Source organism: Carassius carassius, chromosome 41 (assembly GCF_963082965.1).
Source record: "Carassius carassius chromosome 41, fCarCar2.1, whole genome shotgun sequence".
Lineage (NCBI taxonomy): Eukaryota > Metazoa > Chordata > Actinopteri > Cypriniformes > Cyprinidae > Carassius > Carassius carassius.
Window position 1 is genome coordinate 16,738,784 of NC_081795.1, and position 13,917 is coordinate 16,752,700.

At 36.9% G+C, this 13,917-nt stretch overlaps 2 protein-coding genes across 3 annotated transcripts in view; one reads left to right on the plus strand and one right to left on the minus strand.

Annotated features, from left to right (window-relative positions):
- Positions 1–3,602: 3,602 nt before the first annotated feature.
- LOC132122892 (zinc finger FYVE domain-containing protein 1-like) lies at positions 3,603–11,892 on the minus strand. The gene is made up of 11 exons (XM_059533387.1): positions 11,665–11,892; positions 10,125–10,629; positions 8,565–8,782; positions 7,333–7,439; positions 6,820–6,928; positions 5,369–5,466; positions 5,175–5,292; positions 4,923–5,093; positions 4,581–4,770; positions 3,950–4,048; positions 3,603–3,837 (listed from the first exon to the last, which is right to left on the minus strand). Exons 1-11 carry the CDS (start codon positions 11,779–11,781, stop codon positions 3,605–3,607), a joined length of 1,965 nt encoding a protein of 654 aa, XP_059389370.1. The 5' UTR covers positions 11,782–11,892; the 3' UTR covers positions 3,603–3,604.
- Positions 11,893–12,945: 1,053 nt separating this feature from the next.
- LOC132122893 (zinc finger protein neuro-d4-like) overlaps positions 12,946–13,917 on the plus strand; it is a 45,473-nt gene continuing 44,501 nt past the window's right edge. The window contains exon 1 of one of the 2 annotated variants that reach the window (XM_059533388.1): positions 12,946–13,085. In XM_059533388.1, coding sequence (XP_059389371.1) covers positions 12,976–13,085 — 110 coding nt within the window. In that variant the 5' untranslated portion in view covers positions 12,946–12,975. The remainder of the gene's footprint in view (positions 13,086–13,917) is intronic. The other variant, XM_059533389.1, reaches the window with a different exon arrangement.

Here is a 13,917-nt window from a genome sequence, read left to right on the forward strand (position 1 = left end):
TGGATGAAAACGGGACAGTGCAGGATGAGTTGCCATGCATTCGAAAAGCAAAACAACCATTAATAAACATCCAAAAGAGCCACAGTAAGCAGAAAAACACTGGCCCCGGATATAAATTAAACTTACAAAGGCTTCCAGTATGAAAAAAAGACACTGGTGAGTAGGCTATATAAGATTCTGCATTGATGCATCCACTGCAGTTTTAATTTATTTTTTGGCAACGTGATTTGTTCTCTTAAGCAGGCTATTTGCAGTCCATATGTGAATTCAAATAAAACAATGGCCCAAATTAAGTTTAAACCAAATGGAGAGTGTCTGTCTGTCAGTGCTGTTCCAGTTGAAATAATGTATGAAATGGGGATTAAGGAATTATAATAATGCTTTCTGCTGAACCGGCACGTGGTGTTGGTTTTGTCGCTGGAGCTCAGTCCTAGCACGTGCACCTGCTGGAGGAGATGAAAACAAACTGCATGACAGCGTCCTGCAGTGAACTATTCTTTCCAGGCAAATAATCTTATGCATTTTATGAGACTGATAAACAAGCTTATAGTGAAATATAATGATTAAGACTGCACCCAAATATCATATAACAACACAGAAGTAACAATAAATAGCTTTTGCTTCTCTCCATCTTTTTGGAATTGAGGGAGACCGGGGCTAGTTGTCAAAATCTATGAAACATAAAGACCAAATCTATACCGAAAATATAAATCCATCTTGAATTTTGCTAAAATTGAAGTGTTTCCTGTCATGATGAAGTTATGAGGTGTGAAATGTGTCAGCAGTGCATTACAACATTTCTTGTGCTCCAGATCGTTTTCTGGTGCACCAATCTTTCTCCTCCTGTACAAGAACAATATAAATGATAAAAGACTCTTGGATTAAACAGTAGAGTCAGGAAACATGGGGCTATTTTCATCCGTTTATCCTTAAATCAACCAGAGCTGGAGACTGCAGTTTTTGGCAGTGTTGAGTGAGTGAGGTCTATTGTCATGGTCAAAAATAATAAAAATAAAGTTTTAATATTTGTAAAAAAAAAAAACTGCCTCTATGTAAGATCCTGCAATGAGTGAAATCCTAAATCAATGGGTGACTCAGTGGGTCTCTTTCTGAGAGCAATGTTGCCTCCCTCTGCTGGTTACAGTCTAGTAGTGCATTTAAAAAAAAAATCAGGACCATGGTGTTATTTTAATATTATTATATTATTTATTAATATTTTATTTTCATTTTTCATCTTAATTTTAAGTTTTTGTCATTTTATGTTCTTTATCATCATCATCATTCAAAATATTTCTATTTAGCTTTATTTTTTATTTCTGTTTTAGTATTTTAGTACTTAAACTTATTGCAGTTTGCTGCCAAAGCAACATTTCTAACATTTAAGCTTTTTAAAGTTTAATTTTAATTTAATCTAACGTTTACATTTTATTTCAACTCCTCGTCATTTGTAACATTTAATCATTTTAGTTCATAACAACTGATTAATAATAACTGATTCAAGGACCAAATATTGCCATTTTATGTTTAATGTTCTCGGGGCCACTTGTTTTAAAGTTTTACTGAAAATAATGTGGAATGAATAACGTTTCTAAATAATTATATAAAAATTACTGACAGATTAACTGATGAATGAACATCGAAATCTACTAAAATGTACATGTGTGTCATCAAACATGTCTTATTACCATCAATGTTGAAAGCATTGATTAAAAAAAAAAAAGAAAACATTTACATTACTATTCCAAAGTTTTAAGAGTAAGATTTAAAAAGTAAATGAACACTTTTATTCAAAACTTAATTAAAATGACATTATATTTCTAATTTTACACAATACTTCTGTTTCAGTATCAGAAATTGAAAAACTAAAAGGACTGATATAAGAGAACTGTGTCAGTTATAATACCACGATCAGCATCCCTGTGTGTGTGTGTGTGTGTGTGTGTGTGTGTGTGTGTGTGTGTGTGTGATCTTCTTAATAACACTCACACAAGTGCTGACATTACAATCTTTACAGTCTCCTGCAGATGTGATGAGGCAGACAGTAATGGAGGAAATGTGAGTACAGCCTCCATGATTTAAACCAGATTTCATCTATTTAAGCCCCTGGAGAAGCAAATCTAGACCTCTACCTCCTGAACAGTCCTCGCGTCTGTTCACTTACAGAGCTAGAAGCCATTCCTTTCCATTGATGTCTGTTATCTTGTGAATCAAGAGGTCAGGCTGTTTTGAAATAACTTTAATGTTCTGATTAAAAGCCTGAAAAACAGTACCGGCCAGTCAAAACAAAGATTGCAGGATTGTCAAATGCAGGTTCGCTTGTATGCAATTAAAACCATTGCTTTGGTTAAATCCCTTCATAGAAGACTACAATGTTCAATTCCAGATAAAAAATATAAAAAGCAGAACCATAAAAAAAAAACATAAACATCACAGCTAAAGGGATAGTTCATCCAAAAATGAAAACTCACCCTCATGACCAATTCAAGACCTGTTTGAGTTTCTTTCTTCTGTTGAACATAAAAGAAGATATTTTGAAGATTGTTGGTAACTAAAATATATATATATATGGAAGTGTACTATGGATACGAGGATATCATTTTCATTTTTGGGTAAATGATCCCTCTAAGAAATTCCACATGGATTCTCTCCAATCAAATATGAATAAAGTGCCATATATAAGCCATTTTATGAGCTGTACAAACAGTAGGAGTTATCCTGCTGTGACTGCTCAGCTCAGCAAGATAGTGGTTGAGATACATCAGGCACTATAAATGATGGAGAATAATTCAGTTTTCATTATATATATGCACAGTTTGCATCTTATGTATTAGGTTATACGGCTCTCAACTAAAGTAGTAGTAAACATTAGGTAAAGTGCAGTTATTTGAGAAAAGTATAGAATGTGTAGTAAAGGACAATGCTGATAAAAAAATACAACGAGATATGAACTCAGAGGATTCATCACATGATAAACTGCACTGCTTAACTTAACTTCTGTTCCTGGAATAAAATATAAGGTTTTTTTAATTAGCTTAGATGTGAAACATCTCCTACTTATCTCAAATGATAATTCACTGTGTATTAGATGTGTTCATTTGTACTGCTCTTGCTCACTGTCTTTTCGTCTGCTATGGAGGTTATTTCTTATCTTTGGGATAGAAACATTAAGATGTTTAATCAACAAATTATTTACAGAAAAACACTTTTAGAAGACAGTTTGCGTTCAGCACTAGTCAATTAGCTAGAATCTATTAAAACTATTAGCGGCAGTATTTTCTATTTTCCTCTTTTTAATTTCTGCAGCAAATCTCACAAAAAAACAAAAGTTTATTCATCCTGAAGTCAAAAGGAAAATAAAAAATGCTTAAGACAATTAACCTATTTTTTTTGTTTGTTTTTTCTCTATTGATTTTTAAGATGAAATATAACCCAGATATCTTCATCCTCTAACTTTGCAGCTAATGCTTTGAAGAGCCCGAGTGTTTGTCTATGCAACTGCAGTGGGTTTCATATTTCCCCCCAGCCATGATTACACTGGTTGAGGCTTGAAAACGGCCTACAAACTGGATCTGAGCTCCAGGCTGTATTACAGCAGCGCAGCATTTCAAAGGGAATCCCTGCGGTCAGCGCAGCCGTCACACACTCGCACAGGGTGGTCCCAGCCTCGAGACGGCACTGGCCTGGTCTTAGTCGAGCAGTTCCCACACACTCCCTGACCGCATGCCCGGCAGTGGTGCTTGTGTATGCTGGGGGTGAAGGGTTTGGCACAGCTGTGGCACTGGGTGATCTCATGGTCTGGGATCCAATAGTCTGGTCTCGCAACTCCCTTTACTAAACCTGAAGACAGGACAAACAAAACAAAAAACTAAAATAAACTCTCTTTCTCTGCATTATATATAATACAATTCTCTAGGGTAAATTCAGAGTGTATTTAAGTGGCAACACTCACACAGGGGGTAGTCCACTGCGGTGGAGACCATATCCAGTGTTGACTGAGCTACTTCTGCCACCCTGCGGGCGACTAGTGCCCGGGGTTCTGTAACAGCCACTGCAGGGGAGAGAATATAGTCTCAGCTCGGCAAACCATCAACATCCAACACTGAGACCATTAAAAACTGGTTTGGAAAGCACAACTCAATCAATAACCCTGGAGAATATTGCATTTTTTACAAGACCAAAAATTCTGCATGATGCACATACATGGAAAACAATTTGGGTCTGAAGTTTTACCCAGTTTTTGGACACAGTAGGAGCGTTTTCATTGTTTTACTTGATCCAATTGTTTTTTTAATAGAATACTGTATGATTTGTACTATGTAATTATTACATCTGACTAATTCTGGTACATTTACAGGAATGTTTTTTTAATGTACAATGTCACCAAAAAAAAAAAAACTTAAATGGGGAAAAAACGATTTTTTAATTGTAAAAATAATGCACAATATTACTGTTTTACTGTATTTTTGATCAAATAAATGCAGCCTCTGTAAGCATAAGTGAAAAAGGCTTGCCAACCCAACACTTTTGGTAGGTAATGTAAACTTAGGAAGTGTAAGAATAACTCCAGAATAAGTCCTCACCCTGTCCAGTGTGCTGGGGTCCTCCCTGCTGGTAACAGGCATCACACACTCGTACAGGGGTGCCGCCCCAGCCCCTCTCGGGCACTGGCATGCTGTGAGTGGAGCAGGCCTGACAGAAACCCTCCCCACATGCCCGACAGTGGTGTTTCCTCTCCGCCTCCTCAAACGCTCTCTTACAACCATTACATTCCTAAACAAACAAACATGATGTTATTACAAACTAAAACAATCGATTTGATTGACATTTTGACATCTTTTGCATGCTATGAAATTCGAAATTTGCATAAATGAGTGTAACTTGACATTGTCTTTCATCTATTCGTATAGGGCATGTCAACTCACGATGATTTCAGAGTTGGGTTTCCAGTAAGGTGGAGCCACCCGGTCTGTGAGCCAGGCGGTGACGGCCTTAGTTGGGCCTGAGCTGTATTCTGTCACTGATTGGATTATATAAGTCATTCCATCCAAAACCCGCTGAGCTGCATTCTGATGATCTATCTGGAAGGCATCGGTCTACATGCACAAATACAACATTAACCACCGTGAGCATCAATGGAGTCAGCACATGGATGGGACACAGGAAAAACAACTCACCCCCTGCCAGACATGCTTGACCTCTGGCCGCACCACAATGCTCTCTGGATCCTGGTTACCCATCCAGTACTGTCTACTCCGGTAGATGATGCCACAACTGGGACACTCTAAAACATATCTGTAGAACAAGGGTTCAGAGCTTGGACGAGGACCAGCTTCAGAGGCTGGTTTCAGTAAGAAAAACTCTTACTCACCCTGACCACGCATACTTGGCCAGACCAAGCCATGGGTTATCTGAAGAGGCAGATGTTTTTGGTATGACAATCATTTCTCTTCCGCTCTCATAACACCTCTGCATGGGTAAAAGAAATGGTTTATCATCCTTTCCATCCATCTAGTATCCTTTCTTTTCAGATTGAAAATCCATATAGGACAGTTTTTGCAAACGGATTCATCTGAATGAAGCGCAATCTGACAAGCGCAGTTTGAATTTAAATTTAATTTTCTATAATTTTTTGACATGAAAAACAAAATGGCATGTTGGCACCGCCAAAGTGAACATCAATAGTGCAACAAAAATTTAACAAATAAAACAATAATAACTAATAAATTATAAAAATAAAAATAAACACCACAAAAAAAATTTTTACTAATCAAAATGAAAATAAAAACCAAAAAACTAAAACCAAAAAAAAAACTACAAACACAAGATACAAAATTATAATAAAAATAAAATTAATGATTAAATTTTCTCGATACAAACCGTTTCAAAGCAGCTACACAGAAGAGTGCCATTTCTAATATTGTCTTTCATCTAGTGTGTAATGTAGCTGTATGATTGTGAATGTAAACGATTTGCAAAGTTGTGAAGCCGAAAGTGCATCATAAACAAAGTTATTGTCTCACAAAATAAAGAATCTACTCTGTACAGCCCAAACAAGTCATCGGTAATTTGAAGCAACATATTTGCATAATTCCCGCCTATGTTCTACATTGGCCGGCTGCGAACAACTTGACCCCGCCCACAAACACGTCCTTTTATTGACAACTGATGTTTATATTTTCTATCAGTTTTCAAAATACGGATCTAAGGCATTGCGCTGTAGGCGGTAGACCAGTCACGACAGACTGGGCCATCTGACCAATCAGAGCAGAGTAGGCTCACGGAAAGGAGGGGTTTAGAAAAACTGAATCCGATAACTTCTTTGAAGTGATTTGAGAATCACTGGAAAATGAGATGATATTAAATGCATATTTTAAGAAAACATCAGCATTTTTGGACATTGCATGCATGTAATCCTATTAGACCCAAAACAATATTAGGAACCTTAAAAATGGAAAGTTCCTACATTACATTTAGGAGTAACTTCAATTGAAAAAAATAAATAATAATAATAATAATAATTCCATAAAAAACTTAGAAACACACACAAAAAATTCAATAAAAATAAAAAACTCCAGATACAACCACAACAACAAAAAACATTAAGTAATAAAAAAAGTAAAACAAAAAAAAAATACAACTTTATTTAGGGCCCCACCTAAAAAACAAAACAAAAAAAACATATAAAAGCACAAACAAACTAAAACAAAAACTAATCAAAATGAAACAACAAAAAAACTGAATAGACAACTAAACTAGATGATACAAAACAAAAAACATTTATTTTGACCTTAAGAACTGGCCATGACAGTGAGATCTTACCTTACAAATGAGAACTTTATTGTTGTATTGGTGGGCATACTGGCATAATCCATCAGCCATGTGTGGGACCCCGTCTTTCTGGTGGTTCATGCCGATCTTACACCGAACACTAAAGCCATGGGATTTTGGAGAGGTTAGTTATGATTTGCAAGTTCTTAAGTATTCTTTAAGAGTATGGCTCTATTAAATCACACACACACACACACACACACACACACACACACACACAAGCTAAAACAATAACAAACGACTCGAGATCTAATTACATTCATGTGCAACTCATTTCCATATATTTGTTTTGCATGCTGAATAGAGATCCTATTTCTTTATTAACTGCAAATCATAACATTATGAAATGGCTCAGTGTTGATGTGATGAAATTAGAGTCTGATGTGTGACAATGCAGCAATTTTTTTAATTTGTTATGCATCAAACATAATGCTTCTGTGCATTCAACAACAACCTCCAATTAAAAAAAGGCCACAGCTTGAAGAGATGCCTGTGTGGACTTACTTGCAGCTGAGACAGACTGATGGGCAAGTGAAATATTCATCAGGAAAGAAGGAGCATATGCTGAATTTGTCATCTGAGATCTCGCCACAGAACCTGTCGCTCAAGGCCTGAGAGAGAGCAGAGCAGAGGAGAGGAGAGGAGTCCAGTGAAGCGCATGCATACACTCACCCCGAAAAGTAGTTTAGGACACTTAAATCACACTTAAGTTCAATACTGTTTAAAAGTTTGGGATTGGTAAGACGTCTTTAAAAAGAAGTCACTTATGTTCAACAAGGCTGCATTTATTTGATTTAAAATATGGTAGAAACAGCCATATTGTGAAATATTATTACACTTTAAAATTATGGTTTCCTATTCTAATATATTTTACAATATTTGTTTTCCTGTGATGGGAAAGCTGAATTTTAAGCAACCATTACACCAGGCTTTCACATGATCCTTCAGAAAACATTCTGATATGCCGATCTGGTGCTTAAGTGCGTTATTTTAGATATAAGCTTTATTAGTATTTTGAATTAGTATTTATTTATTTTGTTTTCCTTTTTAAGTTTCGTTACAATGTTACTTTTTACTTTAGATTTTATTAATTAGCGCATCAAGATAAACTAAATGTTTTATGGTTTTAGTTTGAATTAACTACAGTAACCCTGGTGCTCAAGAAACACTATTATAAGTGTTGAAAACAATCGTACTGCTTAATATTATTATTTTTAGATATTTTATAATATATATATATATATATATTTTTTTTTCCATTACCAGAAAGTTCCAAAGAATGTCATTTATTTAAAATAGAAATATTTTGTAACAACTTAAAAGCCACTATTTTGTTATTATTTAAATGTTCATCAATTTAACACAATCTTTCTGAATAAATGTAAACATTTAAACATTTATCTGTAAAAAAATAAATCATGCGTACCAAAAACTTTTGAATGATAGTGCATGTTTATTTAAAGAGAGAGTCAAAAGCACCACTTTTATGGCGCTTTAAGTCATTTTTGGAACTTGACAGAAGAGAGCACTGTCAACATTCTGCTAAACTTCTCCTTTTGTGTCCCACAGAGGAAATAAACTCACACAGGTTTGGAATGAGAATGAATAAATGATGATTACATTTTGAACTTTTAGATACAAAATATCGAACCAAATATGAAAGCTTTTAATGTCTAAATTTTTTTTTGGGGGGGGCACTCTACACACAGAGAGAAAAGTCTGAGGAGCTACTGTACCTGCAGTGCACTGAACACAATGGCGGGCTGGCGTGGGGCTCGCTGGGATGTGTTGTTCACCTGATGATTGACTATCTGCACTAACTGGGAGTAGTCTGTGGGGGGAGTGATGGTTTGGGTGCCCACGTACTGAACGGAGCTGAAGGCGTCTGTGCTCTGGCCCAAATCATGGAAGCGCTTTTGCAGCAGTGTGTCTGCTTGCCCCAGGACAGAGCCATCTGCATAAGAAAACAAGACCTAGCCTTATTTCTCTAGCCTGACACACTTCATTGGGTGGCACTAATTCAATCGTTTCAAAATAAAAAAAAGATGAAGAAACATTTACAGACATTTAAAGCTTTTTTATGCGCTTTATAAAACACTTTTAATGTACCATGATTTACAGTATGCTGAAGACCTGGGGTTAACCCAAGGGCATAATTATAATAGTGCAGTAGTGTGATTTGGTTACCCTGCACACCTGAGTCACCCTGCCTTGGGATTGTCCTGCTGTCTATGTTAGATAACTAGTTGCTTAACCATAAAAAAACTCAATCTTTTATGTTCTTTTAGACAAATGATTTAAAAAAGGCTTTTTTAAGCAATCTTTTATAGAAGCAAATAAGGGACCTGAAGATGCAATTTTATATTCATTTATATCTTATATCTTTATCTCTTTGCAATCTTGGTTTCATAATATTTTAAAAATGTTTCAACCATATAAAAAAAAAAAGTTAAATTATGAAAGTTGTTCTAACCAGTAGGTAAACAGTAAACACATATCGAATACACTTTGAATACATGTGAGAGCACAATTTAAAAAAAATATTTAACAGTATTTTTTTGTATAAAATATAATGAATTATTAATTTAGGGTTTTTTCCCCAGGTTTTTTTTTTCATTACATGATTTTGATTTGGAGGTGATGATTCATTTTGTAAAAATGAAAAAATCTTTTTTCTAAAAAATAATGATAAAAGATTGTGTCAGACAACTGAAGGTTTTATTTTCAAGAATTTAATTCTTTTAAAGAGGAGTTTTTTCTCATTATGATATCAGTACAGCTCAAAAGAAATCTTAAATCAAAAATTAAAAGCATGCTCATCATGCATTTAAGTCTTTGTTTGTATGCATTATTTTTTTTAATTAAAATAACAGATAAAAATCATCATTTTCTCCATGGCCCATGTATATTACAGACTCCAATTAAATCTCTCTGAAATTTTGTCATTTGACTAAAGAGACAAGAATTTTTTTTTTTATTCCCATCACTAAGCAGACAGAAATAATAGCAGGAACGATGAAACAATCGAGCTTCAAATAAAGCCTGGTTTGACTGACAACTTGGGTTTTTCTTGTGGATTCTCCACTAGTCTGAAATTCAGGACTTTTTCAAAGACCCCCTCCTATGTGTTTAGGCCCCATGAGGGTGTGCAGACCCAAGTTTAAACAGCAATCTCTTTGCCCCAGGCTAGTCATACAACAGCCTATGGCAACAACATGTATCAGAAAAATGCTGTATTCATTTTGATAAACATTGCAGGCCTTGTAAACAGTGAAAGTCTGCTTGCTCTGACTTACCCTGGCCTAGCAGCTGAGTGCGAAAAGTCTCCTGGAAAACTATAACAGCAGGTCCCAGGCTGGAGAGAGGCACGTCCAGCCCGCAGCGGCTAGACAGAGCGCGGAGCTCAGGTGTGAAGTACTTCAGGTAAGCGGCTGACGCGCTGCCGAGGAACTGGAACATGTCGTTGTGGAGCCTCTCGGCCCGCGTGCGGTAGATGGCCACGTCTGATACGGCCAGGACCTTCAGCAGCAGACGCATCCGGCGGTTCTGCTGACTGGTGGCACCGAGCAGGCCCTCCGTGTCCAGCACAATCAGGTTCAGGCGCGGCTCGTAAGCGGCCCATATGCCCACCGTGCAGGAGGACGGAGACGGAGACGTGAGGAACACCTCCTCGCCGTCAAAGAGCACGTGATTGAGAGTGTGAGACTTGCCATCGCCCGTGTTGCCAAAGATGGACAGCACTTTGACTCCTTGTGCAGCACTGCAGCCCAACTTCTGCAAAAACTGAGCTTCATTCTTCACCTGAGAGAGAAAGAGTACAAGGGACATCAAGTTAACAGAAACTGTCACACTATCTACATGACTGTCTATCTATCTATTTGTCTGTCTGTCTGTCTGTCTGTTTACCAATTCATTTAAAATCAATTCAACACTGCCAAAGCCTGGAATACATGCAGCAAAAAAAAAACACGTATCCCATCACATGACTTAGACAATATAACAGATTATAGCAATATAACAAAATAATTCTGAGCAGCTGAAGATCACAGTGTTTTTTAGAAGATCACTAAAATATCTACAAACACATTTTTTTTTTTTTTTTTTTAAATCTGCCTACATGTGTTATCGGATGCAAATTCCGGATGAGTTTGCAGAATTGTGTGTTAATGGTTTCTCTTGGACGCCTGTCCCACCTGTCTGTCTGTCTGATTTTGTCTATCACCATTTGTAAGGATCTTAAAGCGACCGATCACCCAAAAATGACAATCATTATGCTATCGTGAATGAGTCAACCAGCCTTTTGTGTTCCACTGAAGAAATAAAGTCATATGGGTTTGAAACAACAAAAGACTGAGTGCATAATAAAGCTTAATTTAAGGGTCTCTATACAGAAAAAAAATCTATCACAGTGACTACTACTGATCAGGCTGGTTCCTGAAAACACTTTAAACTCTCCAAACTCTCTATTAAGGCTTTCCAGCTAATAGGTAACATGGTATTACCAAAGTACATCAGAATAACATGTTAAAGCCATGACATGAATGTATGTGACAAAAAAAAAAAGACCAGAACTACACAAACCCTTGATATAATCAATGGCTAAAGATCGCATGTCAGTGAGAACCCTAAATGTTGTCAAAAGACAGCTCTTCCGTGTGATTCACTTATACTATCAGTTCAGGCTTGGTTCATCGGTGTATTATTTATTTTACACACACTATAATTAGTTACCAGCATGCTCGTGAATTGACAAACACCTATCAAAACAACCAAGACAAAGCATGTGCTGTTTACCTAATAGAGCGATAGCTAACACAGAAGCTAACAAAAACAAACCTGCAAGCTTTCGTTTTCGTCCACCAGGAGAAAACTCCGTCCGTTTTCCTTCTCCTCGTCTATTTTAACAGGCCCGAGAGAAATCTCTTCCATATCTTTCGGTAGCATTTCAGACATCGTGATTTAAAACCATCACACCTCTCTGGAAAGCTAGTTGGACTACAACTGTCCCAGGACTACAGTGCTACTGCTGTTCTGAACTCAAGAGGGCGCTGTTGCTACTCTTTCAGCCGCTTTCATACTATTGGCTTTCATTGTGGATTATTAAGCATTTTGCCGTCCTCTAGTGGCTTTTCTGTCGCTATTCTCTCAGCAGTCTTTGTGTGCAAAATACAGAAGTTTGTCCAGGTCAATAAAAGCAAGTCACCATGATACGACGCTCTCACATTAACTCATTATTGTATGATTAAAAAAAATCGAAGTTTTGTAAAACTGGTAAATACTTAATTGGTAATTGCACACAGAATATAACTAATGTTTCATTTTAGTTTGCGAATTGATTGCAGTGCAATATCTTAAATTGAAGATTAGCTCAACTCTAAAATCCCCTAAAACTGCACCAATTCGGCAGTGTTCCCTTATGAATTAACAGGACATTTGGGTTCCGAGCCATTTCATAGAGCTTGCTAAGGTTCATTAAATATTTGTTAGCAGGGATCTATAAATATCACATGTCACAGAATGCCTTCAAAGTGGCGCCATTGCAGTTAACTGGACTGAAGAGCCCTTTGTAGCTGTTTAATTTCTTAAACAGAATAATTAAAATAATAATAAAAAAAATGCTTTAGATGATTTACACACACACACACACACACACACACACACACACACACACACACACACACACACACACACACATATATATATAAAGAGAATAAAGCTATGCAATAATAATTTTGATAACTGCCAACCGAAACATGTTCGGATTATCTCTAATATAAAATATATAATATATGCATACTAAGAAAATAAATATTGACTTCATCGCTCTTCATGGCTGCCCATCACTCTCAAAAAAATATTTCCAATTCTCTACGAATCAAAGAAGCTACCAACATGAGAGCAAAAATATTTATACTGACAGACAGTCCAGCAATCCAACCTTGACTTTACAGTAGATGTTTTGGCTTGCCCAAACAAAATCAAGGCGGGACTAGTATACAGTTAACCGCAGTGCATTATGCTATTTGTAGTACACGTGCGTCTGACCCCTGAAGCCATCAAGGGATAAAAACTACATTTCCCGGCACTCACCGTCAGCCAGTCGTGCTCCTATTGGCTGGCCGATCCAGCCGCAGCCCCAGAGAATGAATGAAATTGAAATTGCTGCTATATTACATGTACAATACCGGGGATCTGCAGTCTTACATTGTATCATTCTATATCAAAATGGCCACAGTGGTCCAAAATCCTCTGAAATCGTAAGTAAAAAAATATTTATATTTTCATGCTCTATGGAATACATGTCATGCAACAAACAGCGTTTTTTTTTTCTAATTCACAAATAGACAAACATCTTTAACAGTATTAAATGCTGGCGAGGTTTAAACTACGAATGCATGTTGAAATGCAATAAATAATACTGCATTCGGCGACATTTTGTCATCTGGGCAAATATGGCATGTTATAAAGTGCAGAGTCTCGGGTGTCATTTCTGCATATGCACAGTGATGATATGGAGGAATGTGGAGAATGTTGACCCGGCGTCCCTGGTCAGTATTGATCACTGGGAACTTACAGCTGTTGGTGCTGGAATCGGGAGAGTTCACTGGTCTCCGAGTCTCGAGATTAACGACTTGAACCTTTTTGCTTTTACATAATATGATGGCAAACAAAAATGAACTGGCATGCTGTCTGTTAGAGGATTTAGGTGCAAAGCTGACAGAACTGGAAAATGTTATAGTTTAGAGCGGGTTTTCAGTGGTTACATTGCACGCGCTGATCACATACATTCGGTTGTACAAATTACATGCATTGTGGAAATTAATTCTTTATGTTACTTCAGAAGCAAGAACATGTTTATTAAACATGGCATTTTAGTGGCGTGTAACATCTCTTATGCGCCGTTGCAGCAGTGCACATTCTGTGAAGAATTCTGTGCACATTCTGTGAAGTTTCCATTAGATTCCTTTGTGCACGCTGACACATTTTTTTTTCGGCGGTCGGCACGCAGACGCCACACGGGCTCAGTGCCAAAAATTGCTTTACATTCGTCTGCTAGAGACGGAGACCTTCCGAATGGGGAGACATGTT